General features: G+C 43.9%; 1 protein-coding gene across 8 annotated transcripts in view; it reads right to left on the bottom strand.

Moving 5' to 3' along the window:
- Positions 1–22,517, bottom strand: part of LOC122163778 (synaptotagmin-like protein 2) — a 44,903-nt gene that overhangs the window by 6,519 nt on the left and 15,867 nt on the right. For all 8 annotated transcript variants that reach the window (XR_006170039.1, XR_006170038.1, XR_006170040.1 and 5 more), the window contains exons 3-16: positions 20,551–20,702; positions 14,276–14,369; positions 12,679–12,772; positions 12,410–12,503; positions 10,664–11,782; positions 9,226–9,324; positions 7,172–7,263; positions 6,609–6,710; positions 4,596–4,765; positions 3,660–3,762; positions 2,852–3,013; positions 1,944–2,022; positions 1,289–1,388; positions 704–909 (exon numbers count right to left, since the gene is read on the bottom strand). Coding sequence is in view for 3 of the 8 variants with exons in the window: in XM_042825270.1 (XP_042681204.1) it covers positions 704–909; positions 1,289–1,388; positions 1,944–2,022; positions 2,852–3,013; positions 3,660–3,762; positions 4,596–4,765; positions 6,609–6,710; positions 7,172–7,263; positions 9,226–9,324; positions 10,664–11,782; positions 12,410–12,503; positions 12,679–12,772; positions 14,276–14,369; positions 20,551–20,702 (2,666 nt within the window). In the remaining 5 variants the exon portion in view is untranslated. The remainder of the gene's footprint in view (positions 1–703; positions 910–1,288; positions 1,389–1,943; positions 2,023–2,851; positions 3,014–3,659; positions 3,763–4,595; positions 4,766–6,608; positions 6,711–7,171; positions 7,264–9,225; positions 9,325–10,663; positions 11,783–12,409; positions 12,504–12,678; positions 12,773–14,275; positions 14,370–20,550; positions 20,703–22,517) is intronic.

The raw sequence follows: 22,517 nt of genomic DNA, 5'->3' as shown, positions 1-22,517 counted from the left end.
TTACATCTCCTACCTAACAACTACAAACACTCTACTTGTCAAAGCTAGGCATGGGGTGCACTGAAAGTTAGGATAGCATGGTTAGCAAATGGCACCTCTGCTGTGCTCTTTGAGCACTTCATAATCTAAACTAAGAGAAGTAATTTAAAAAATAAGAACACCTTAATCTACACCTAAACAACTCAATTTCCAAACTGCTGATGTTGTCTCAGTAATGACTGAGATAGAACAACTACTGCATCAAGCTCTGTTTTCCAAATATTAGTTATTCCTGCTACTGTAGTATTTCAATGAAGGAGATGAGGACAGAGTCACCAGGTGGTGCTGTCCCACATGGCTTTCAAGTTCTTTGTCTTCAGCTCTGAGCACTTTGCACTGGGAGGAACACCAAAATGACTCTGATTTACAATGCTGCCTCTTTTCCTGCAGCAGCAGGAAAATTCTCTGCTGGACCCACGCTGATTCTTGAGTTTTGTCAGACCTGCGAGTTGACATGGCAGAGAATGGGGGAACAGAGGGTTACTATCACAATACCAGGGCCCCTTCCATCTCAGACACAGTGCAAGTATGAAGCCCCTTAATAGCTAGGCACTCTCCATATCTGGTTTCTCCCTAACAGCAAAATGCTCAGCAACTTTCCATTATACCACTTGGCTCAGCAGCAGTATAATGGTATTCATTTAACGTAAAGGAAATCACTCACCTGTCCCAAGGCCCAGCCTGATTCCTCCAAGGAAATGGTTGGTTAGTTTTTCATGATCCCACACAGTCAGTTCAACACAAGCATCCTTCAAGTCCTCTGTATGAAAGCCATCATACACAATAGTGTGATTGAAAACAGGGTTTGTGTCTCTTTTTACGACTCGGGTCTTTTGGTAGCTCTTCTTACTCGTGTCTGGAAGCACATAGCTTTGAGAGGAAAAAAAATACAGCAAGTAGTGTAAAATATCACATGAGGTTTCATTAATGTCTACAAACTTTCTGGGCCTAAACAGGCCTCAGATCTGAAGTAAGGAGTAATTGGGTCTCAACATAAGAAATCCCTGTAAATTTAATGGGGAATCTTTACAATCCTTGGAGTAAACTTTCTTTTCCCAAGAAAATCAATTTTGTAAGCAAAGATTCTTAGAAAGGAAGGATGCTTAACAGATCCTGCCTTAGGAAAAGGGTTTCTTTTTTCTTCTTCTTCTTCTTCTTTTTTTTTTCCAAAGTGATATTTTACACTAAAAAATGTGTTCTAATTCCATCATTTGGATGCCCAAGAGGATATTTTATAATGGACACTTACCATTTCACAAAGGAGTCAACTCCAGAAGGACGCAACTGTAGAAGGTCCTTAACATCTTTGACCCAAATGTGAACTTCACCAGAGGGAGGATTCTTGGGACCTGCCATGAAGTACAACAGAAAGCTCTCATGACAGACCCAGCAATAGCTAGCAAGGCAATGAGCTTCCTCTCCGGGACCGAGGGAGCAGTGATACGACCTCTCTGCACACCACTCCCCTGGAGCTGTGCTCTGTTGGGCAGCACAGTGCCATGATCACGGTTGCAGGAGGCTCCTGACACAACCTGCCAGTGATGCATTGATGCAGGAAAGGAGAAGGAACTAATGGGGAAACCCAACCTTCTGCCTGTCCCAAAGTAAGAGGAGCTGTGTGCTGCTGCTACAGCATCACAACACCCCACCGTGCCCATGACAGCTGGCGAGTTTTAGCTTGTTGAGCTCTTCCTCTCTGTACAATTTCCCAGTAAATCCAATATGTGAAAAACAGACGTAATCTGCAGATGGTGCTGTCAAGCACTGTGGTTGTCCCTTTGTGCTGATCTCTACAATCTTGCTCTAATGAGATTACTCCTTAACTAGCCCACAAAACGATGAAGCATTACAAGCTACATACCAATATACAGGCAATACTTCTTAATTTATGAAATACATCTTACCTAGGCTTCCTGGAGGGACATACTTAATAGACAAATTCATCACTCCTCGATGATCCACGCCATTAACAGCAGAAAGACTCTGAAATAGAAAGAGATAAACAAGGGCTTGTGTTGAGATAGCATGGCAAACAGCTTTTGATTCAAATACAGGGAGACAAATAGACCAGCTCTGCTTCTTATAGCTGGCACAGTCTATTCTCAGGGCTACTTTGTGACTTTGCTCTCAAACTCAGTCTCTTGGAACACAGCACTTCCGGATTCAGAGCAGGGTTGCCCTTCCAGAAATGTCCGGTTGGACAAAATCACCTTTTTGCTGAAAGCCTTTATTTTATGAAAAGGGATCTTAGGTCAGACCTCTGAACACAGGAGCAGGCAGGAAGCTGTACCAGTTTTACAAAAGGTGGCACCTGAGTATTTACCTGTCAAGGCATGTCTAACTGCATCACCTGGTACGCTGCTGTCTGTTTTTTAAGGGATGGTCTTTTATGTGACAAGACAGAGAGGCAGCCATGTCAGAGTTTCTGCTGATTAGTGTCAGATCACATTTATGAAAGTGTCACCAAGTAAGACCCAAGAAGGCCTGCGTTCAGAGCACTAAATACTGTGCTAACAAGTATAGGGCTTGTGGGTGTTTCCAGTGCTTCCCTAGGCAAGAGCTAGGCTTCTAAACACCAGCCAAAGATCTCTGAGTCTTCCCTTCCCTCTGGCTAGGGCATACAAGTCCCAGCTGCAGGGACCACTGGCTTCCAGCCAGATGCCCACTTACACCAAAGACGTGGCAGATGGGGCTCAGCAGGAAAAGCCCTGAGTTAACAGTGCATGGCTCAAGCAGCCAAGAAGGATTTCTGCCACTCCTAAAGGCTTTGGGGTTGGGCTGGAAAGCAGAACTGCAGCTGAGATGCACTTACCCGGGGCTTCAGTGGATACCAGTTGAGTTTTCGGTTGCTCCAGTCCCAGCTGGCCAAGTCTAATTCAATCTCTCCCAAGAAACTATTACGTCCCAATGGGTCATTGTGCCAAACAGAGAGATTCAATTTTTGGATCAGCAATACCATTTTCTCTATTTTATACTAGAAGAAGAAAGAGAAATCAGGTTGCTCTTTTTTTTTTTTCTTCAGTTTTTCTCACAACTGGAAATATACTACTCAAAAACTTGAATTACTCTAAGACACTTAAACCTACTCCACACATGCTCTAAAGAACTGGCCCCATTCTGAACATCTCTTTTTGTGCTGCAGCCTGACAGTCAGCCACCATGAGCCTGACAATGCTTGTCTGCTGAGCACAGGGAAATTCAGTGCTTCATTCTTCATCAACAAATAATATTTTTTCAAGAATTATTAACACAGGCTTGGGCATTGTTAAATAATTCTCCATGCTTTGGTAAGCAGGATCACAGGATAAGGACCTTTCTTAATAGTGCCATGTCTTGTAACTGCAAGCCAGAGAAGGTAAGAATACCTCATTGTTGTGACAGCAGCACAGGCTCACAGGTCTCTTCTTCCAAAGGTCACTGTATAGTTTTGTCACAGAAATCTTGTGTGCCACCCAAGTGAGTACAGAAGAACTTTCAACATCTCTGCCCTCATGAAACCAACGGAAGAGCAGCGCAGCAGGAGACAGGAGAAGGAGCCCAGCAGATAGGCTCCTTCCAGACCTCACGAGGGATAGGTGCCTGCTACAACACAGGTTTTCAGAGCATGTATGTGTTCTTACCCTTAGCACTTCATTGTAAACAGGATTCACAGTCCTTTTCTTCACTGAGGTTTTCCTCTTACCCATTCTCGCTTTGTCTGGGAGCAGGTAAGTTTTAACATACCTGGAAAACAAAACCAAAAACAACAGCTGAATACTATTCAATATTGCCAAGCAAGCAAGACTTCTGGATGGTAAAATGGACTTCATTTAAGCAAGTTGACTCTGTAAGGGCAGAACTAATTGAGAAACCTGCTGGGATATTAACTTGTCTTGCACATGAAGTTATAAATCTCACTAGGGATGGATGGATGCCACCAACCTTCAGAACAGAACAAGCAGTTCTCTAAGCAGTGTGGAAAGCCAGCAAGGACATCTATCAATTTTCTGAAGTACCCGTAACTATAGCAAATCTGTGCATTCAAAATCTGGGTGTAATTAGAAGTGGTGGAATGTCTCAAGAAGCCTGATTATAAATCCCTCCTTTTCAAAATTCATATCCAAGGTTATTTTTATCGTCTTTTAAAACAGATTACCATACAATTACCATTGTGCCACACAACGGTGCTTCTTCTCAGACTTTCTTTCCACATAAACATGTGTCTACATCACCAGAGTTACTACTAACGTGTATTCACCATGGGGAGACCAAGTTTCACATGGTTACATAGAGAATATATTTCAATAATAAAAGGAAGTGCTCCTGTAGTGAGCAAGGTTTTCTCAATCTTATTCAGATATGTGTCTGTGGCAACATATTTACTGATGTCCGTGGCTCTGAATACATCAAGAAGGTTAGTGGTTACTGCTAGGAAACAGCCAGCAGTCCAGAAGTCGAGAGGTAGGAAGAAAAGATGGGATTTTATGAGAAAATTCGTAAGAAAAAATGAAAGTTCCTCAGAACACAAAGTTTAGCAGCAGAGAAGTCATGAGGAATCAAAGTGAAACATCACTCACGGGTCAGTCCTGTCTTTCTTCTCATCCACAACAGCCAGGTCCTTGCACTGGGACACATGAACCTGGAACTCACGGTTCTTCTCATCATAGTCTAGTGCAAATTCCACAGTACCCTGGGCATCCACACTCCCAAAATCGCCGCTGTACACACTGAGCACACTGCCACTCACCTGCCAGGTGGAAGAAAAAGCTCACGCCACTGAAATAAGCACTTTGCTTAATCTGTTTTCTGGACCAACATGTGCATTCCTGGAGAAATGATCTCTCCCTCTGTCTTCAAGTATTACGGCATCCTTGATGCAGAAATGGTGAACATCTGCAGCTTGCACAAGCAAGGGTTTGAGGACACAAATAAAGGTCTCACAAAGATGCAACACCCTATAACAGGACTAAGAAGCACTGATTTCCCAAGTGCCCAAAGCTTTGGGAAACAGTTAAATATCACTAGTAAGAGCACACAAGTCTTATCCCTTTCCTGGTGCTACCTATACTAAGGGCTGCTATTCTGAACCAGGCTCATCACTAAGAAATATATTGAGAGAACTTTAACTATCTTCATATACACTTATTATTTATGGTGGAGATAGTCACCCTATTGTCATTCAGTTTTAAAAACAGGCTACTAAGAACGATATCAGATTAGAAATATAGAGAAAAAATGACCATTACTGTCTTGTTGCTTGCTGACAAAGTGCAGAGAGCTGTAGAGAACAGAAACAAATATATCCTGTCCTGAAGAGGCACTGTCCCACTTTATGGGAAAACACCTGTCACAAGTGCAGAGGAAAATGAGTTTTCTTCAGGTATCAACCAGGAACGAGGCACTCAAGAGCCACTTGCTTTCCCAGAACAAACTGGATTTGCCCAAAGGCCTTGAGCTTCTCTTCCCAAGGCTTCAAATCTTTCTCGAATAGAAAGTCAAGAAAAGGAAATAAAATATAGCTCCAAAAAGATGAGAATTTTCTATTGCACCAATCACTTACGATTATTGATGGGATACCATAAAAGCTAATGCAGTTTACAAAGCAAATAATTAAACTTCTTGGGACACTTCTGTGGTACAATCATGAATATTTATCAAAAAACTTTCCTAGTAATTAACCCAATTCTTTTCTTTCTCCCCCCCGTTCCTTTTCTTTCTGAATTAAATGCTATGGTAACCTATAAGAATCTGCTAAATATCTTCTCTCAATCTGAGGAGATACATTTCTCATCTCATCAGGATATTCAACCCAACAGAGAATTCTAAATTAGATTTTCAAAAGCATTTATGTCACTTGTCAAAAAAGGCTCATTTATAGCTCCCAGATTCTCCAGACTAAAAGGACTAATGCACCCCCAAGCTAAAGCTTTTTAAATAACATATTTACCGACATTCCTGACCTCTCCCTACAAGCTTTTCTTCACATATATTCTTTAAATCTCACATATACATTTTGGAACTACCTATACTAGTAATACAGCAAATTAAAGCACTTTTAAACACCCCCCCACAGAACACTGTCTCTAAGGAATCCTTTTAAATTGCCTAAAAAACGCACTCAGCTTTCGTCAGCTTTCCTTAGAAGCTGAACTTCTGAATCATCCTGTTGCTATCAAATTCTGAGCTCTCTTTAATTTGTTGATTAAGTGAAGGAGAAGCTTGCAGAGGGCACCAGTCTGCAGTCCCAGCCCTCTCAGAGCCACTCAATAGCTGTGTGTAATTCCCCCACCTAGAGAAAGGCCACTCCTCTCTGCCAGGCTGCAGCACACTTTGCTCCACACTTTGGAGCAGAGGCTGCCTCTTACTCTGAATTTGTCTAACAAGGACCTAACGAGGATTTCTAATTTGAGATAGTACCTGAAGGCACTTCTTTAAGGCAGGTAATTAGCCATCACTGTTCTTTTAAATCAAGTACCACGCAGAAACCAACGTGATACTCGAGGCCACGTCATCCGCATCAGCCTAAATGCAGCATCACTGCATCCAACTGAGAAATGCTTTCTAGCAAAACATACACATTAAATACCTACCGAGGAGACAGATGCCATGTCGGAGGAGTGGCTGCCAATGCTAGGAGTCTTTTTGTGCTTGCTAAACTGGAAGCTGATTTCCGAAGCCGTGTCTGATTCTGTCTGCTCAGAAAATAACAAGCATCTTTATGCTCTGCAGTATAAGCACTTCCAACACTACAGAGGAAAACCAATAGCTCAGCAGAGTCCCATTAAGCAGAAAGCAGGTTAGGAGAGCGGAGGGGAGTGCAGGGAATCTCCCCAGAGGCACTGCCTCTGACCGGCAGCAAACGTCATCATTAACTGCCTCCAAACCACCTGGGCTCTTGGGAAGGGCACGTAACATTGTGATTTGAGACAGAGGGAAAGACCAAAACTCCTACAGGACCAAAAGGTTGGTGTGGATTACTAGGGACCCTTTTCTTACAGCTTTTAGAATTTTTATCTTTTTTTTAAAATGACATAAGCAAAGCATTCTTTAGGGCAAGTACTGCCAGTGTCCCAGAAAAAGATTCTCATGGACCTGACTGCTGTTTAAGGGATGCTAGGGAAATTATTTCAGTCATTTCTGGTATCTATCCTACCTCAGACAACAGGAGAGGAGAGGATCTGCTCAGTTCTTTGACTCTTTCAGGTTCAAGAAATTGATGGGGTATCAAAAGAGGTTTACTGTACGCTGTAAGTACAAACAGAAAAGAGGCATCAAGATAAACTGTCGGAGTCAGGAAGATGTAAGAAAGACACTTGTTTGTTTGTTTGTTTAAAGGCACAAGGCGGGAGGAAAAGCTTGTGGGAGGCATTTCCTCCAGCTCTGCCACCAGTCACTGAAGGTGATCCCCAGGACACAGGCTGCTGGCTAGCTAATGCTGTGAAAGCTACTCTCAGCGTGCTTTCTTTCCTGAGAAGGAATGTCCAAACTCCCTCTAGTGGCTAATTCAATTTATCCACTGCCCGAAGCACGTGTAACTTCTTTGCTCTACATCCTCTAGCTATGTAGATTTAATTTAGAACAAAAGCATGCAGATCCACCCCCCATCAAAGAAACCTCACATTTCCATCTCATAGCATGTGTAAACAATATTTCCCTGTCCAAACGATCTGTAAAATACTTAGACCTATAATTTCACTGTTGCAACCACCTCTCAAACATACTGCTAGACTGACAAAGAGGTGGAAATAGTCTGTTATATAAAAAAAAAAAAAAAGCAGCTTCAAAACAGGACCAACTTCCACAACAACCTAAGAAGATGGCCACTGAACTGCTTAAATGTTTAAATAAGGCCTATCTGCTCCATACTTATCTTTTCTCAGTAACTTCCTCGATGACTGATATTCCAAAATGGCTTGTTTTCAGATGACATATGCACATATACATCGGTGCTGAGCGTTAGCTGTGATGATACACTACTCAATGCTCAGAATGCCAAAAGGCTGTTTGATATCTCCAACAGCCAGTAAAGTGTTAAATACCCTTTTCTGCAGGCTATTTGTTATACTGTAAACAAGTGCAACTCGGTAGAAGGTCTCCTAGGATGAGGTTTGTGGCTCTAAATAAGCTGCAATGGGGAAAGGCTAAAATCTTTGTCATCTGCATGAAGGCTACATCACTGAATGGCAATGCACGTGGGACTTGAAGCTTTGAGCCATCGTGTTTTATGACTTGCATTGCTGCTTCAAATGACAGGGCATACATTTGCACAAGGACAGCGTGGGTCAGTTGCATGCAGACAGGTCAATGCAGCATGCCCCATTCACCAGCTGCCTGGGACAGCCCAAAGGGGACTCTCCTCCATCCCATAACCAGGGATCAGGTTGACTTAAACTTGGCCTTATTGTTTCCTCTAAGCTGCTTTACTTTACTCTGGGCAACCCCCAACCTCCCCAGCTCAGTCCCAGCATACTTGGCCATACCCCTTCGCTTTTAGACACGCTCATGGCTGCCTTCTTGAGATTGCCACCTTTCCTCTTTTGGGGACATGTACTGGTTTTCCTGGCCACAGAGGCTGCTGCTGCCTTCCTTCAGGCCCTCTCCCTTGACTTATGCTTTCTTGGGCTACTTGGTGGCACAGACAGGTTTCTTGGCCATGGGCTTCTTCAGCTCTTGCTGCTGCTTTCTTGGTTGCCTTCTCTTCAGTTTCTCTTGGTTTCCCCAAGAGGAACTGCCAACATGAAGCGTGTCCCAGCTGGTAGCTGAGGAAATCAGGCTAGCAACCTGGGGCTGCTCGGGGAAAGGCCCAGATATAGGCCCAAGCAAGCATGTGACAGCAGCCTGTGGCACAGCTCGCATGCTGGATGCAAGGTCTGCTACGTCTGATTGATCCACTGAGCAGGCTGCCATATAGGTCCCATGGTACTCAGTGGTGGAAGAGGAGATGAGGTTCTTGCCAACCGTCTGAAGCTTGTTTGCATTTTGCTGCGCACACTGAGTGACATATCATCAATCCAGCTGTAATTTCCTGGCCTTGAATTTAATTTTAGGTACTATAAGCTCTCTAATTTGATGATGAAACAATATGTCATTTTCCTTGCTTTCCTTCCTTCTGTTCTAGCACAGAAGCACCAGGGATGCAAAATTCATACATAATACATTGCCTTCAAGAAACTTAAACTAAAATGCAGAAAGAAAAGCATTACTCACTCTCTGTGGTTGTGTAAATGTTCACCATGCTCTTTGCAAGATTAATGCTGTTTGCTTGGGCCAAGGTTTGAGCAGCAGGAGAATGATCTCCATCTTCCTCTGGAATATATGAAAAGTCAAGTTGACATAGTGAGTAAACAAACACAAATGGGCAGAATGTCAGCAAGCATGAATGTCTCTCTCCCAGCTACTCCTTCTGCTTAGAGCATGCTGCAGTTGTACAGTTACACAAAGTTGCTTTCAAATCATCGGCTGCAACACCTCTCCCTGAGAAAAGCTCTTTGCACTATGATGAGAAATGTAAACACTGGAGTAACCCAGACCCCAAAAAAGATTGACACTTAGAAAGAACTTCCAGTGGAATACAGCCATCTGCTAATAGCAATCTGCAACAACTGCAATAATAATGGAAAAAATACCCTGAGCGATACAAGAATGACTGGTATATAAAAGAAATGCTCACGTTTACCTGAAACGCAACTCAAGATTTTAATGGAAATGTTATGAAAGGTAGGAAATAAGCCAAGAAATGACTAAGTCAAAATCAAATCAGCTAAATGTATGGAAAATCCTCTCAAATGGGTCTCAATCAGGTACAAGAGGATCAAAGATGCAGAAAAAGGAGACACGGAACTCTCTTTTCCTAGGTCTTTGCTTGGCAGGGAATGGAGCTGTGGGCAATCAGAGCTCACATTTTGTTTTAACATGAACTTTTGCCCATATTATCAGTCCTTACAAGAGCCTGTCAAACCCAGAGGAAAAGGCTGATAAAGTGGTAGTACTCCACTGTGTAGACTCACTCCAAAGTCCTCTCCAAAGTAGACTCCACTGTGATGGAGAATGTGGTATCAGAACCCACAAAGCTCAGACTCCTTGTCCAGTCCATTCTGTTCGCAGCTTACTGGTGGATTCCCAAAAGGCCCAAAGTGTCATTCAAATCCTGACTGCCAGTAGCCATATCGAAGTAGGGCAAAGGTCAATGTATTTATTAAATACTTTGCTTCAAGTTTTATTTCTGCTATTTGCATCAGACCTATCTTTACCAGCACAAGGAATTCTGGCAGATCTACATTTGAAAAAAGTGTAGTGCTCTCAGTTAGTAAAGTAAGTTCCTGCAACCTGCTGTAGTCAGGGCTAAAGAACTGGAGATCTGTCCCTAGCTGAGGTGCTTGAAGGCAAAGTATGAGAATAGGCAGTGGTGAGAAAGGCAAAGGGACATCACATTGCCCAAGTTTACATCTCACTGCACTACAAAGAACAGTTGTTTCCATAGCTGCTGGTTAAACACATTGCACACATGCTAACCCTGTACCAATTTTAATACAGTATAGATGTAGAAGCAAAGAAAACATGCAAAATTGGAAGCATTAGGGAAGAAAACAGGCTTAGAGGTGACACTCAATGGGGTTCCCCAGGGTGCAGTTACAGCCCTCAGTACCTGAGTGAACAGACAAGTCCATCTTCCGAACAGCTTCTCTCCCTCCAGCCAGCACACTGCCTGTTGGCTGTTCTGAAGACTGGCTTGTATTTTCCTCAGGTAGCTCTCCATTTATTCCCATGTTGTCATGAGAGCCCACATCAGGTCTTTGTGCTTTCTCATCATTTTTGTCACCACCTGCAGGCGCAGGCTCAATCAGTGTCTGCACCCTGCTTGCCAAAGAGCTCTCTGTGCGCTTGCGCTCCTCTGCCACAATCAACTTCTCTGTAGGCATCTCTGGCTCAAACATGCTGCCAGATACTTCCTTAGTAGGAGACTCGATTTTGATGGAAGGCACTCGCACAGGCAATCTGGATTTCTTGGAGCTGCGCTGTGCTGCCTTCTCTTCCTCTGGCACTGACGGCTTCCCATTGCTTTCGCCCAGCGAATTATTTCTTGTAACCAGGCCTCCTTTGCTCTTGGCATATGTAGACCTCGGAGCAATGGAAATGGATCCCTTCCTCACAGGAGCTACATAGCTTGGTTCCTCCTCACTGGAAGATAAAGTTATTGTCCTTTTGTAAGGGCTTCTTGTTTTAGTGAAGGCTCCAGGCTTTTCTTCACTGTTCTGGCCATGATCTGACTGCACAGAGAGCGAGCGGCACAGCTTGAACTGCCTGCCATCTGCCTCCAGCGAGCCTGGGGACTCTGGCACACTTCCCATCATCACCGAGTCTGCTCCCTTCTCCCAGAAGTTCTTCAAATTCTTGAAGTGCTCACGATCAAGGCCAATGTCCTCCTCTTTATTACTCATTGATGAGATTGTGTAGTTCACGCCTGGCTTCACTGCCTGGCTGCTTTCCCCTTCTGTAGTCAGCAATCTCGGGCTTGCCAGTAACTCTCTCTTTTCAAGGTTGTTCTCTGCTGGCCCGAGGTGATTCACAAACTGCTCTGATCTGGAGAGACTTCTGCTTGGTTTCCTCTTAACAGGTATCTTGCTGGGAGCATAAGCTGCTTCAGGTGCATTTTTTGGTCCTGCTGTGGTGCCAGTGGCCCCATCAGCAGCTTCTCCAGTTGCACAGCTGGGCTGTAGCACAGCATCGTCTGAAAGCTTGGCAGGCGGTGGAGACAGTCCATTACCTACAGCAACAACAAATGCTCAAAACCCATCCCACCACACCATATCCTAACTCCCTGGAAGGTCTGGGCTGAAGGTCCTCAAAGGGAAGCCAGAAGGACTTTCTAGAAACCACCAATATGTTCCCAATTCTTCCCTATTTTAGAGTCCAGCAAGTTCCCTTTCATGTGAAGGAAAAGCCTGAAAAACTCAGCCCTTCTTTCTGCACCAAGGAAGGGAAAAATTTCACTGAGCTCTAAATTGTTGCTGTGAGTTGGGGATTTGTTCACAGCTTCACATTCTGCTTGACAGATTTTATACTGTCTATTTGCTACATTCCAAAATACACTACATATTCAAAGCAGGAGACTAAAGAAATGTAACTTGGATCTATGCTTTAAGGAATTGTTAGCCAAGCACTCAGTTAACCATACTGAGAGCCAGGAGGAGTTTTAGTCACTGAGGATTTTTTTTTCTTGATTCTTTCCGCCTTGTGTATAATTCACATGAATTTTGGCAGCCCATTCTTACAGGCCAAGCTAAGAAAAGCTCTTTGTTATCCATTTGTACACACAAAAAAAGCAACATGTTTCTTGGTGTTTGACTCTAAACAATGAAAATGTCAGTGGTTCACTGAACAAAAACTTTACCTTTTCTAGACAAATGCAAGTTGTCTGTTGCAGCTGCAAACGGACTTGCTCCAGTGTCACTCTCCAAGGAAGAAACATCATGTATACTGAATCTCTGAATGGAAAATAAAGTCTGTCAATGTATATCCATTCACAAGACTGGAAAAAGTGTCATTTATTTGAGCACAGATATAGAGAGGACAGCCTGTGGAGCCCCTGGTCAGTAGATACAGACTGTGTGAAGACCCAAGAAATAACAAAACTGAACACAGAAGATATGGCAGTAGTACCTTGTGTGATGCAGACAGCATGGCAGAAAGTCTCGGCTTTGGTTTTGGCAAGATTTTATGCTCCTCTGCAGTATCAAGAGCAGGTGTGTTGGATCTATAGAGCAGAAAAACATCTGAGCAAGGAGATCAGTGGTAGGGATGCACTGGATAGGGCATCCACTGCATAGGCAGTCTGGCAGCCTTCAACATTGATTCAGTTCTGCTCAGCTGCTTTGTCACTTTTTTTCTACTGACTCTGCCCAATATAAGGCTGCCCAGAACTAGTGCCTTCATTCATTTTCTCCTTTGGAAGGACTGGGGGCCATATTAAATTGTCCCAGCTTGGAGTAAATATGAATCTACCACTGCAGTCAGTAGAGAACTTGATCAACAAAAACAATGGTGACACCTTCTAGGTGTCACCCAGAATTTATTCAGATCTTCCTTTCTGGGAGAAAACTATAGAGAAAAACACAGAATGTGATAGTGCCAAAACAGTCCAAAAGCCACGCAAGAGAGAGATGCCCTTTCAGGCTTGGTCCAGGAAGGAACAGGCCATGCCTATCCACACACCACAGGCCAGGCCACAGGCACACCTGGATTAATTGAGAACTCAGAAACTATAGGAATTATTAAGTCATCAACGATAGGGGATAAAAGCCTTCACACTTGTATCATAAGTTAATTACTAAGTGCTTGGTACATAAATAAAATGAACATATATCATGGGCAGTTTGCCTGATTAGTTCTGCTGTCTTTGGGAGTTTCCAGTGACAGCTGCCCTCCAGATGGAGAAGAGCAGTCAGGTTGGGCCACTGGTGAGATTTCAGATGGGAATGTTTTGCATTTAGGGTTGAATGAGAGAAACAAAGCAACGTTTACAGGACTCCCACAATAAATCATTAGGACCATTGCTATGCTACTAAAGCATGTTGACTGTGTCCTTTATTAAACAACACCCATTGTTCAGCTGTGGGAGGTCTGGAAGTGTTTTCAAGGCTCATATTTAATAATTGCAGCAGTTGCCACCTGTGAAGTATGATTCCTCATTCTGCTGACAGAAGAATGCAAATGAGATGGAAGCAACAATGAATAAAAAAGTGGATATTTTAATGGATTCTCCATAGCTCACAAACATTGAGTGAGGTCACTCATTTGCTTGCTGAAGTTCTTTTATTGTGTATTTGTGCACAGTCAGCACAACATGACATCTACCAAGCCATGATGGTGAGTGCTGAGCACTGAGGGCAGTGGTTGGCACCAGCAGGAAATGAGCGGTTTCCTAAAATAGTTCATTTTGTTAGCATTGCTCCATGGGAAAAATTAAACAAATAAAAATCATAATTACTTTGAAAAACTACCCAGGATAATCTGACATGAGAGACAGCTTCCACTTTACTGACTCCTTATCAAATCATGCAGGAAAAGACCTTTCTGGCATAAGCACATTAGCTCTTAGTAATTAGGGGAGGATTGATACTCTGACAATTCCTGGAAAAAGGGTTTTAAAAGCATTCTATACAGCCTGTTACTAATACAGTCCTGGAAGCTCAGTTAAAGAACAGGATTTAATGGGTGGCATTCAATTTTTGGTAAAAACAAGAACAGTGGCAGATACCTCTCCTCTCCTGTGCCAGCAGCATGCTCGTGGAAGGGAGGACCTGGGGCATCTTTGCTTTCCAGACTTCTCCCGATGTGCTCGTTGACCTCATCTGTAATGTTAACAGAGACAATCAAGAAAGTACATGTAATTGAGCTTGCAACAGCATTGTGTTTTATCTGAAGACAGCAAAAGCTTGTTAAATGAGTCCCACAGCAGAAACCCTGGGGATTTAGCGGGGGCTGCTCCTGCAGGGGGGGTGCTTCAGGGCAGCATCATTCACACTTCCCAGAGGCCACGGCACCCCCAGGCCCCACGAATCTGCATGCCCAAAGACAGCTGCCCAAAGCCTGGCTCATGCCAGGAGCTGCTGCTTTGCTGGAAACCTTCACAAGACAATGCCGTGGTTGTCAGTGAAGTTAATCCGCTCCAGGATTTAAATTCAGCCATTTCCTGTTTTTACTCAAAGTCATCTGATCTTGGCAAACAAAGGAGGAGGCCAATAGAGTTAATGAGGAGATCCTTGTTATTTTTACTGGCACAAGGCTCAGCTATGTCTTCTGAGCTCTCAAAGACCCTGAAGGAAAAAAACAATAGAAGACAGTGACCTTTAAAGCAGGCTGCCAAGGTATAAGGTTGCATTAGCCATTTAACTGGCAAACAGGCTCTTGCTACTGCACAACCAACAGGATTAATCTCTAAAACAGCAATGAAAAAGCAAGCTTACTTTGGTAAAAAACAAACAAACAACAACAAAATCCTACAAGGTCTGCACATATTTATTCATTAGATTCATATAAGAGCTAATTTAAAGAATAAATGTATCTGTTATAAAAACTGCTATATCTCTTTTGGTCATATTTCATCGTATAATAGAAGCAGAGGCTCATGGGCTCATAGAATGGCTTGGGATGGAAGGGACCTAAAGCATCATCAAGTTCCAACCCCCCTGCTCCAGGCTGGGCTGCCAACCACTAGATCAAGTACTAGATCGGGTTGCCCAGGGCCCCATGCAACCTGGCCTTGAACACCTCCAGGTACAGGGCATCCACAACCTCTCTGGGCATCTGTTTAAGCATCTCACCATCTTCTCAGTGAAAAACTTCCCCCTAACATCTAATCTAAATCTTCCCTCCTTTAGCTTAAAATCATTCCCCCTTGTCCTATCACTACCTACCCATGTAAAAAAAAAATATTTCCTTCCTGTTTATAATCTCCCTTTAAATACTGGAAGACCATAACGAGATGACCCCACACTTTTCTCCAGACAGAACAAGCCCAGTTCCTTCAGCCTGTCTTCACAGGACAGGTGCTCCAGCCCTCTGGATCATTTTTGTGGTCTTCCTCTGAATTCAGTATTCCAGACAGGGCCTCACAAGGGCAAAACACTCGTGACACAGAGAGACAATCACTTCCCTCACCCTGCAGGCCACTTCTTTCCTGATGCAGCCCAGTGTACCAATGGCCTTCCAGGCTGCAAGCACACACTGCAGGTTCATGTTAAGTTTTTCATGTACCAGGGCCCCTAAGTTCTTCTCAGCAGGGATACACTCAAGAGGTTCTTCTCTCAGCCTGTATAGATACCTGAGATTACCCCGACACAAGTACAAAACCTTGCACTTTGCTTTGTTGAACTTCATTAGGTTCACAAGAGCCAACCTTTCCAGTTCATCAAGGTCCCTCTGGATGTCATCACTGTCTTCTGCCATATCAACTGCAACACTCAGTTTGATGTCATCAGCAAACCTGCTGAGGATGCACTCGATTCCATCATTGATAAAGATGTTAAAGAACATCAGTCCCAAGACAAACCCTTGGGGGACACCACTTGTCACTAGTCTCCACCTGGACATAGAGCCATTTCACCATAACCCTCTTACCTTCCAACCAATTCCTGACCCACCGAACAGCTCACCCTTCAAATCCATATCTCTCCAATTCAGAGACAAGGATGTGGTGAGGGACCACATCAAAAGCCTTGCAGAAATCTGGGAAGATGACACCAATTGCCTTCCTTTGTCCACTGATGCCATTACTCCACCATGCAAGGCTGTTAGATTGGGCAGGCATGACCTTCCCTCGGTGAAGCCATGCTGGCTGTCTCAGCTAACCTGCTTGTGCCTCATATGCCTTTATGTGTCTTCTAGGAGGATCTGCTCCATGATCTTCCCAAGCACAGATGTGAGGCTCACTGGCCTGCAGTTCCTCAGGTCATCCTCCCTTTCTCACAAATAGGAGTTATGTTTCCCTTTTTCCAGTCACTGTAACTTCATCTGACAGCCATGACTTTTCAAATATGATGCAAAGCAGCTTGGCAACCACATCGGCCAGCTCCATTAAGACCCTGGTGTGCATGCTGTCTGGCCCCATAGGCTTGGACACATTGGGTCTCACAAAGTGGTCCTGGATTTGCTCTGCCCTTACCGTGGCGGGCTTTGCTCCCCCAGTTCCCACCAAGAGGTTCAGGAACATTCAGGTGTGACATGAAATAACATAGCCTTGCTGTTTAGAAAACAGCACTAAAACAATCCAAAATAGCTTAGGTTGTAAGGGACCTTAAAGATCACCTGGTTCTGCCCTTTGTGCCTTGTGAAATGCCATGCAGAGCCAGTACAGTCAGTTATGGATAATGGCGGATCTGGAGATGGAGCTCCACTCTCCACTGTTGTGCCTCACTGCTGACACAAATGCTACAGCCACAGCCTTCCTGCCTGTCAGCACCCAGCACTGCTGTTCCACGTCCCTGCAGTGCTGAGGGTCTGCAGAGGGTGCTGCTTGGGCCTGTTTGCACAAGGACCACACATACGGCACAAGGCATGCTGTGGCAACTGAGTGGCCTCATGGCTTCTGCAGTAGTGGGAATTCAGTGTTTTGTTCATGTAAAGGCTGGTGTGCAAAAAGCATCACTGAGTATTGCTTTAGGACAGAAAAGTTGTGCCATATCTGGTGGCACATGCAGGCCATGTTACATGCAGGCAGAGGAAAGCAGTCAAGGACCATTTATTTACACAATGAGCTATATATCCTCTTCTGCTCTGGTTCAGGTAGAGAGATGCCAGCAGATAGCTGCTTGGGAATGAGAAGATCCAAACACAGAGCACCCATGTTCTCCCTCTGCCTGCCATGACTGAAAAGACCTTAACAACCAAAGGCTGCACTCATTTGTCACATCACTTCCAAAGGTATTGCAGCAAATCTGCTTTTCACTGGCACTTCCCCCTCAGACTTTCTCAGACAGATCTCCCATCTCCCAGCTGGCAGGAGCTGGAGGTGTTCACCTCCTCCACATCACCACCCTTCAAAATGGTTCAGCCACTGGCACAGCTATACCTGCCTGTTAGAGCCAAACACAGAGGTCAACAGTACATTATAATGCATCCCAACAAAGTGCCCTTGGTAACTTCAGCATCAAACAGAAAAGAAGGCAAATTCCAGCAGAACCTAGGAGTCATCTGAACAGTTAAACTTGTTTGTACATAAATGTGCATTTATAGAGCCACTTTTAATACGTTAGCTGCTTTACCCATTTCCTATTACTCTAAAACACAGACACTCAACCTTGGGGAGCACTGATGTGCTGTCAGGACTGATGTGCTTGGCCAGGGGATAACATGGCCTCTCCACCAGACAATGCATAGCTCTCATCCCCTGCACACAAGCTCAAGGACAATTTATCACCAAATTCATTCATCTGTGCTGCTCTGAACACAGTAGATTGAATTCAGAGAGCATCTGTGTACTTAATAGATCTATACTGCTGCTGATTATTACCACCTTGTACTATAATCAATACCAAAAGTGAAAAGTCCTTAGGGAGCAACAAAACCCTTTCTTCTGAAAGTTAAAACCCTCCTCAAGAAAAGGTCACTGGGTCTTTTTCTCTGCAGGAACGAATGTTCTCTTTCCTCAGCCCATTTGCCACACAGAAGGAATGCCAACAATTGCCAGCGAATACTGTGGGGTTTTTCCAAGTAGGAATTTTCTCATTTCATTCCCGAATACATAAATAAGGTTTAACAGGCCTGAAGTCATGAGCACATTACATTTATCTCATTAAATAAAGACACACATCTTCACCACTTTGAAAAGCTATCAGGATGGCCAGCAAACATGATGGCCTTACATCATCTACTGCAGGTCAGCTACATGCTCAAACCATTCATACAGAGCCTCGTATGGTTCCCTGATGGGGCAAACACTACTCTCACTGAGGCAATATGATGATTGCACATCACAAGAGAAGTGCTCACCCTCATGGGTGAAAGGAAGCAAGCCTTGTGTGTTAATCATTGTGGGAGCTGAACACATGGAAAGTAACAGCAAGGTGAAAAGAGCAGCTGCTGAGTCTTGATTCTCAACTGTTGCTGTAAAACAGCAGTGGGAAAAGTAAGAGCAAGCAACATTGTCATACTGTAGCTGTGCTTTTCCATAGTAAGGCTAAGAATTGAAAAAGAGAAAGTGAGGGAAGAAAAAAGGCTATATCTAAGCATAATTGCTACAGTAATTCAGTAACATTTGCTTCACCCTTCTTAAAGCAGCATTTGTCTAGCACTGAAAATGAGGTAGAAATTCTTTTTTTGTGAGGGTGACAGCACTGGAACAGGCTGCCCAGAGAGGTGGTGGAGTCTCCTTTGGAGATGCTCAAAACCCACCCGGACACTTCCATGTGCAGCCTGCTCTAGGGAACCTGCTTTAGCAGGGGCTTGGACCGTCCAGAAGTCCCTTCCAGCCCCTACAGTTCTGTGATTCTGTGAAAATGCATAACTTGTATATGAATGCTATTTTAATAAGGAGATTATTTTAGGTGATAACCTTAGGCCGTGTAATAATACATATTAGTAGTAAGAGTTAAATCACAAATGTACATCCTCAAAAAGCCGAGCACACCCTGCAGAAATGGCCAGGCAATCCTGCCAAACAGTAAAAGGTTTTTAACATGTTTTAGCATTCTGGAGAGATGTCAAAATAGTAAATGTAATGGCATAATGAATACTCAATACCAATATTTCATATGAAATATGATGGGCCAGTTCTGCATCAGAGGTTCCAATGAATCTACGCTAAGCTACAAAATGCAAAGGGAAATGAGGCTCTAAAATGGTCCTTGGCCACTGTTTAGCTTCAAGTATGTGTCTGAATAATGAGGAGCTGAGAAGAATAAACTAAACTGGGGCTCAGAAAGGGGAAAAAATGTTACATTAATTAGATCCTGGCCACTGAGGCCTGGCAAACAAAGGAGTGATCTATATTACTGCAGCCCCACAGAAAGAAATACAGCCAAAGCCAGGGAAGACAGATGAACCAAACTAGTAGAGATGGCATTTGAGTTCCGGACAGATGGAAGACAACCCCGATCTTACGACAAAAGAACAGAGCCCAGCTATAAGGTCCTTGTATTAGCAATGGTGGTAGACTTGGTGAAGAGCTGACTATCAGGGTTACTTCTTCCTTGGAGCAGCAGCAGCCACCAACCAATTCACTGGCCATGTCTGTGACAACCCACCCTGACAGATAGGATGTCTCCACACAACTTCTTAACATCCTGCTGTGGGGCTGGCTGGCTTGTCTTCATGGTGAGGATAAGATGTGAATCAGTTCTGCTTTGTACAAGTGTTCAGCACAAAGTGGCAGCATCGGGCTGGTTAAATTTGGACTCAAAGCACAGGCCTGCTCATTTGGCACAGGGCTGCTCTCCTCTCACTGTCATGAGCCGTAAAATCCTATTTGATCCGTTGTATATAAAAATAAAAACCTAAGCTTTCACTTCTCTCTAAGAGAGAGCAAATTTCTGCCAGAAGATGAGAGGCACACTCTGCCTTTGCAGAGATGTGACTGACCTCACCATCCTGGAGGCCTGCCAGAGCAGCTACCTGGTGGTTGTTACCAGATTAGTCTGGGATATGGAGGGGTCTCTGACCCACACATATCAATTTGATGCTAGAAATTGCCTCTCATTATCTCCCTTCCTCCTTGCTTCTGTGACAAGAAATGGTACTGGTGACTTCTGACAAATAAGACATTTTGGAATAAACAAGCAGAAACAGGGAGAAAGCATTTACTGCAAGTAGCTGGCAAACAACTTTTATCTTGGTCTTCTGCCATGCTGTATTTTTTCCCTTAGGCCCTGGTTTTGATAAACAGATATTTTTTCCAGTACTGAAAATTTGGCGCAAAATCTGTTTCTTAAACTGAAATTTGGCTCCCAGAAGGCTCCCAGTACAGAGAGACCCACATACTGACCACCTTTTTCTGGTCCATCAGTTTGGTTTCTTAAGACACATTAACATACTTACTTTCTAGTTTGCCCTTTTTCCTTCTGATTGATGCCCGAAGCAGATCCGAGCCCTCTAAGTCTTCCTGAAACCGTTTTGCCTTCACTTCTGAAAACCATTCACCTGTCACAAACTTCTTCTTCTTTTCATCCTTGATGGAGCCTTGTATCCGTCTGAAAGTCAAGGGAAATGTTACATGCTTAAACTATCTCCAAGGTTTCAACTTTCCCTGAGCTACTCTCATAACAGCTGTACATACAGTTCCCCCGTCTGCTATTACAAAGGATGCTGAGATTATTCTCTGCAATCACAAGGGCCAAACTAACATAAAAATTAAAGTTGTTAAGTTGCTTTAAAAACAAAACAAAACAAAACAAACAGCACCTTGCAAGCAAAGATCTTCATCTTTTACAAACTACATGTTCAAAACTGAGTCACCTCATAAGATTTGACAATTTCATTTGCAGCTCTCAGGGTTTGGGAAGGGGTGGGATTGTTTACAGGTCTTGTGCTTCTTTGTTTTATTTGTCTATTAATCCCTTTATGAACTGCAAACCTTTTTGGATCAGATCTGCAAACTGTGGAAATAAATTATGCAATTCAGGAGACCAACCTGGCTCTTCAGCATTCTCCCTGCACACTTCTCTTCCTGCTCCCTCCTGCTGCCATGCTGACGTTGGCACACAAACAGTTAGCTCTCCTTCCTGAGCACAGCTTTTCTTACTGTAACTAGCTTGGGCACACCCAGGGCTGGTTTTTGGCACCTAAATCTCTCAGTGTTTCATTTGCTAGCCTGTATTTTTAACTCTTTTCCAGCAAATTTGTTTTTATATGACTTCTTGGTGTAGAAACCTTTGGCTGCCACTGTCTCCCATTTACTACAGCTCAGAGTCCCTGAGACCTGAGAGGCCATCTGCCCCATCAGGGTGCTGGGCCAGAGGAGATTCAAGCACATATTTTAATCCTGTTGACACCAGATCAGTGTAATGCCATTGAGTTGGTCTCCCTCAGCAAGCTGGCTGTGGTAGAGCCAAACATGTTCACATTGGCACAGGAGGTCTCACTGCAGTCAGCTGCACTCATAGCAAGTGGCATTTGGCACTGCTCTCTGGAGGATCTAACTCACCTGGCTCCCAAATGAAAGCCTTTTGTGCAATGTCTCCCAAAGAGCAAAGCAAAATCATCCAACACTTTCCCTTAAACCTCCACAACAAAGCAGAAATTTTACATTTCAGAAATAAAGGGGAAAAAAAAGTAAGAAAGAATACCCTAACAAACCTTAACAAAGAAAAACAATGGATTTTTTTTTTTTTAATGCTTCAATTTGGGTGAGAAGCAAGAGCCTGTTGCAAGACTGCCCATTCCCCCTTCAAGCCCTGAGCATCCCTCCAACACAGGCTTTCCTCTTTTTCAGCTTACCAAGAAGTCAAAGACATCCTTATCAGGGGTAGCCAGGCACAGTGCCATCCACACCCACTGAACTATTTCTTTCCAGCAGCGGAGAATTTGGTGCCAGCTTGCCAAGCCTGGAGCATACTGTCAACATGGATGGCATTTAAAAAGTGACTACAGCACCAAGCAATCCAAATTAGCTGGCCCCAGCCCTAGGATGCCCTGCAAAAATTGAGCTGTTCGTGGGACCTCTCATTGCCCCTCTCTCTGCCTGCATGATGGATACTGTGTGCACACCCACCTTGGAGGTGAGAATGTAAAGCCTCATTTAATAACACTGAGAGATTTCTGTGCTACTGGGTGAGGAATATAAGGCAGCAGATAGTCTCCTGCACTGACCTCTGCCACTGAGAAATCAGCACCTTTCCCAAAGCAGGAAAGGGAGGAGTCCCCTTCACATCTCTACAGGGTACTCCCTAACTCCAAAGGAGAGACCAGCCCAACAGTCCTGCAGAGAGGTGACAGCATGCAGGCTGAAAAGCAGGATGTGCAATGAAAAGATCTTTCATGATCCAGGCATGAAGGGACAGTACTGC

This window comes from Centrocercus urophasianus, unplaced genomic scaffold, assembly GCF_019232065.1.
Source record: "Centrocercus urophasianus isolate 14NV4802_14NV808 unplaced genomic scaffold, USGS_Curo_1.0 seq_24, whole genome shotgun sequence".
Taxonomy (NCBI): Eukaryota; Metazoa; Chordata; class Aves; order Galliformes; family Phasianidae; genus Centrocercus; species Centrocercus urophasianus.
This window is presented reverse-complemented; position numbering and strand designations above follow the sequence as displayed.